The 4,144-nt window shown below is 46.6% G+C and overlaps 1 protein-coding gene across 1 annotated transcript; it reads left to right on the forward strand.

Moving 5' to 3' along the window:
- The first annotated feature begins 2,566 nt into the window (after window positions 1-2,566).
- POM121L12 (POM121 transmembrane nucleoporin like 12) lies at window positions 2,567-3,836 on the forward strand. Its single transcript, XM_047695680.1, has one exon. The coding sequence runs from the start codon at window positions 2,694-2,696 to the stop codon at window positions 3,501-3,503; it is 810 nt and encodes a 269-aa protein (XP_047551636.1). The 5' UTR covers window positions 2,567-2,693; the 3' UTR covers window positions 3,504-3,836.
- The last annotated feature ends 308 nt before the right edge of the window (window positions 3,837-4,144 follow it).

Raw genomic sequence — 4,144 nt, forward strand, 5'->3', positions numbered from 1 at the left:
GGGCCGACATCTATGGCCAGATCATTCTCTGCTGCGGGGCCTTTCTTGTGCACCGTACAATGTTGAGCAACATCCCCGGCCTTTCCCCCTTATCCCCAACCTACTTTCTCTAATGTCCCTGGGACAGAGGTTGGAAAGCCGCAAAGCTGCCTCTAATTGGGAACCACTGATTTACCTTAATTATTAATGTCAACTAACCAAAATAAACCTGTTAGTTCTTTGTGTGTGAGAAGGAGAAGAAGCAGACATATTCAATGTCTATGCAAATAACTTTTGACTAATCAACAAACATGTTGATTTACTGGTGAAGATGCATTTAGAAGTGAGAGACTGTGGTTTTTGGAAGAGTGTTTTACCACAAACCAAAATGACATCCATTGGCTTACACTGCAGATAGGATGTGGAAACTCTGTCAATACTGGGGATTGAAATACATTTTAAGAAATCTATATCCAATTGCATTAATGGTCCATTCTGATGGTAATGATATCATTGTCTTAAGAGGCTTCTTAGCTATAAAAGTCATTGCTGTCATTATCAAGAAATGTCTTATTAAGAAGAAAATTATAGCATCGGAAGTTCTTGTTTTCAAAATCATATTCTGTGGGATCATTCATAAATTAGGAATGTGGAAGAAATGAAAATGAATTAGTGAGTAGGAAGTATCACGGATCTCACCCTCCAGTATCCCTTGGCTGATGGCACACCTACCTTCCTTTCCAACAAGTGACTTCTTTCCAAGCTGCTGAAGCCTTGTAAAGCTTTCAGTAGGCTCCTTTTAATGTCCTCAGCCTTCACTTGTTTGCTTCTCAGATCCAGAAAGCACCTGTCGCTTGCTCTTCAATTTCGTACTTACTTTGCCAGACTCTACTTCTCTCTACCTTTACTGGCTAACTCAGAAGGCACTTTGTGCAAGTGCTTTTGAGGAAAACATTCTGGAGAACACTTTGCTTTACATCACCTTCAACAGACTCCAAACTCCATCATTATATATACATATATGTAAGAGTTTTCAAGCCCCGTTTTTATAGTCAGATGCTTGTTAACTGTTAGTTGGAAATGTGAGCCACTACGGCATAAACATGGATGACCAGTAAAAATGGAAGAAAAAGAGTAACGTTTGAAAGACTAAAATCTATATATGAATGTATGGAACCTAAATTATAAGACAGTCTTCTTAAAACCAACATTGTCGGGACTAAAACATAAATCATGGTCTACTGTCACCATTTCCTTAAGAGGCAAATTGCAGAAAGTAACATTAACAACTATTCTAGAAGAATAAAACATGCATCACATTTACAGAAACAAAACCTAGTTATTTATTTTTCCTTAAAAGAGCATTCAAGTGAATTATGTTTAGTTTTTACGATAATGAAAGGGAATGGCCGTCTGTCAATACGCAATCTGTAATTTTTATGAACTGCAAAAATTATTATACCTTCTCCCTCTAGAGTCAAGTACCAAAGTAGAGACAACTGCTGGTGGAGATGTAGACTTGTACAGACACTGTGGAAAATAGTTTGGAAATGTCTCAAAAAGTTAAACAGTGAAGGAGTGCCTGGGTGGCTCAGTAGGTTCAGCCTGGGACTCTTGATTTTGGCTGAAGTCATGCTTTCAGGGTCATGAGATTGAACCCTAAGTAGGGTGCCCTGCTCAGCATGGAGTCTGCTTGAGGAGTCTCTCTCCCTCTCCTATTGCCCCTCCCCCTGCTAGTATGTGCTCTCTCTCAAACAAATGAATCTTAAAAAAAAATAAATAAATAAAAATAAAAAAATAAACAGTTAAGGTATGTCCTAGCAATTCTACCCTGGCTATACACCCAAGAGAAATGAAAATATTTGTGCACACAAACTTTCATACATGCATGTTCACGACAACATTATTCATAATATCGGAATCGTGGAAACAACCCAAATGCCCATTAACTGGCAAAGGATAAACAACATGTGATCTATCCATGCAATGCACTATTTGCTGGATTATAAAAAGAGTGAAAAGCTGCTACTTGCTACTGCATAATAGACTTTGAAAACAGTATGTGAAGCAAAAGAAGCCAGTCACAAAGGACTACATATTACATAATCCCGTTTATACCAAAGCCTACGATAGGGAAATCTATAACTGAAGAGAAAATGAGTTAGTGGTGGCTTAAGGCTGGGGTAAGGGCAGGTGGATGGGACGGTGATACTCATAGCATCCAGGTTTTCTGTTTGAAGTACGATATTCTCAAGTTGACTATGGTAATGGATGCACGAATCGGTGAATGTGCTGAAAGTCACAGAACATTACTCTTTGGGCGAACTCTATGGTCTGTAAACGATGTTGTGATAAAGATGCTGGGGGTTGGGAGTGGAGATGCTGAGCTCCTAAGCCTCTCTCTTAAGCCAAACTTTTGCTCTCAGCAGCGGGAAGAACAGGGGCTGGAGGCTGTGGCCTCCAGATAACCATGCACACGCGGGCTGCAGCTGCGCCTGCAGACATCCCCCGCATCCCCTCTGCCAACCTTCTGCCTCACGCGCCCACGGGATGTGGAGGGTTCCAGCGCCCAGGCCCGTGCGCGCTTTCCGTGCACACAGATGCCAACGGTCATCCGAGCCCTGGGCGCTTCGGTTGCAGCTGCCTCTGGCGACATTGGGAACTTCTGGAAGTCGAATCCCCACTAGAAGGCCCCCTCCCTGACGCCCGCTCCCATGGGCAGCTACCTGAGCACACCCAAGCCCGCGACACAACCCCTCACTCAAGGGTGCCCGAACCCGTGGTCCAGGCCTTCCCAGGCCGAGGACGGTGGGCCCTGCATCCGCTTCAGACCCCTCCCACGGATGCCGCCCAACTGGGACCCCTCACAGCCGCAGAGGGTGGTCACTGAGGCATGGAGGCGCTTTCCTGCCAAGCCGCCCCCTGAGACAGTCCTGGGGCCAGATCTCTCCAGCGCCTGGGAGAGTTACATGAAGCGGTGCCTTTGGAGTGCCCGTCACCCAAGACGGATCTGGAGCCCTGTGACGATCAGGATCGCGCCCCCTGAACACAGAGGGAGCCCCTGGGTGTCCCGGGCACAGGCTCCCAGTGCCTGCCCTGCAGGGCATCCACCCGCAGAGGAGCGCCCAGACCCCTGTGCCAAGGAGACCGTGCTGAGGGCTCTCAGCCAGTGCCAGAAGGGGAACAGGAAGTTTGATGGGCCCCTCTGGTTTGAGATCCCAGAGAGCAGGAGCAGGAGCAGGAGGCGGAAGCCAGAGCCCAGGCCATCTGCCTTCAAGCCCCTGATCAGAAATGGTGTGGTCCCTTCCTTCGTGCCAAGACCAGGGCCTCTGAGCAGAAGCCTTCACTCCTGGAGCGACAACGTCTGCAGGGAAGTTGCTGACCTCCAGCCTGATGGCCAGCCTTCACTGTCTGCTGCCCACCCCACTGCCGGGGTGGTGTCTGCCCAGGGCCCAGATCCTCGGCTGCAGAGCTGGGAGAAGATGCAACGCTCCTGGGGCCTCCCACCCTCCTCCAGTGCATAAGAACAGCACCAGGAGGGTCTCTTCCCTGCCCCCGATCCCCCAGGATGCCCAGCCTGCTGGCCCCTTTGACTCCTAAGAGTCAGGGCCCTGCTACCTGCCTGCTGAAACTTAAACCTCTATATTCTATATTCTCATCTTTCTGACCCCATGCTCTACCCCTCCGGGGGACCCTGTCCTAGTACTACTGTAGTCCCCTGACCTGTCGGTCCTTACTCTGGAGAGCCCACACTGAAGATTGTTGATGTTAAACCCCTTGCCTCCCCCTGCCTGCCTACACCTTTCTGCCTTTTCCCTTCCTTTCCTGGAAGGTGTTCTTCTTCCCCCACCTTCCCTATTTGCCCAGTTTGTATAAAGATTTAATCTTATTAAAAATAACATTAATATTTTAAAAAGACTTCTTTTTATATAAAAATAATAGGAAAATATGTTCTGGACTATCAAGAGCAGGGGCAAAGATCTGGCACTGGCAATAACGTTTATTTATTTGAAGTTCAATAAAGCTAGAGGGTGGTGAGAGAGAATGTGAGGTTAGGGACACAGACAACAAAGAAGTAATACAAAGCATCAGGGGTCATGGAAGAGTTTTATTCTAAGAACCAGAGTGTTTTTTTTTTTAAGATTTTATTTATTTGACAGAGATT

The sequence above is a fragment of the Lutra lutra genome, chromosome 11, assembly GCF_902655055.1.
Source record: "Lutra lutra chromosome 11, mLutLut1.2, whole genome shotgun sequence".
NCBI classification, from domain to species: Eukaryota; Metazoa; Chordata; class Mammalia; order Carnivora; family Mustelidae; genus Lutra; species Lutra lutra.

Bases quoted from the DNA above. Each gene is read 5' to 3' on its own strand.
- POM121L12 (XM_047695680.1), top strand. From the start codon at position 2,694: ATGGGCAGCTACCTGAGCACACCCAAGCCCGCGACACAACCCCTCACT.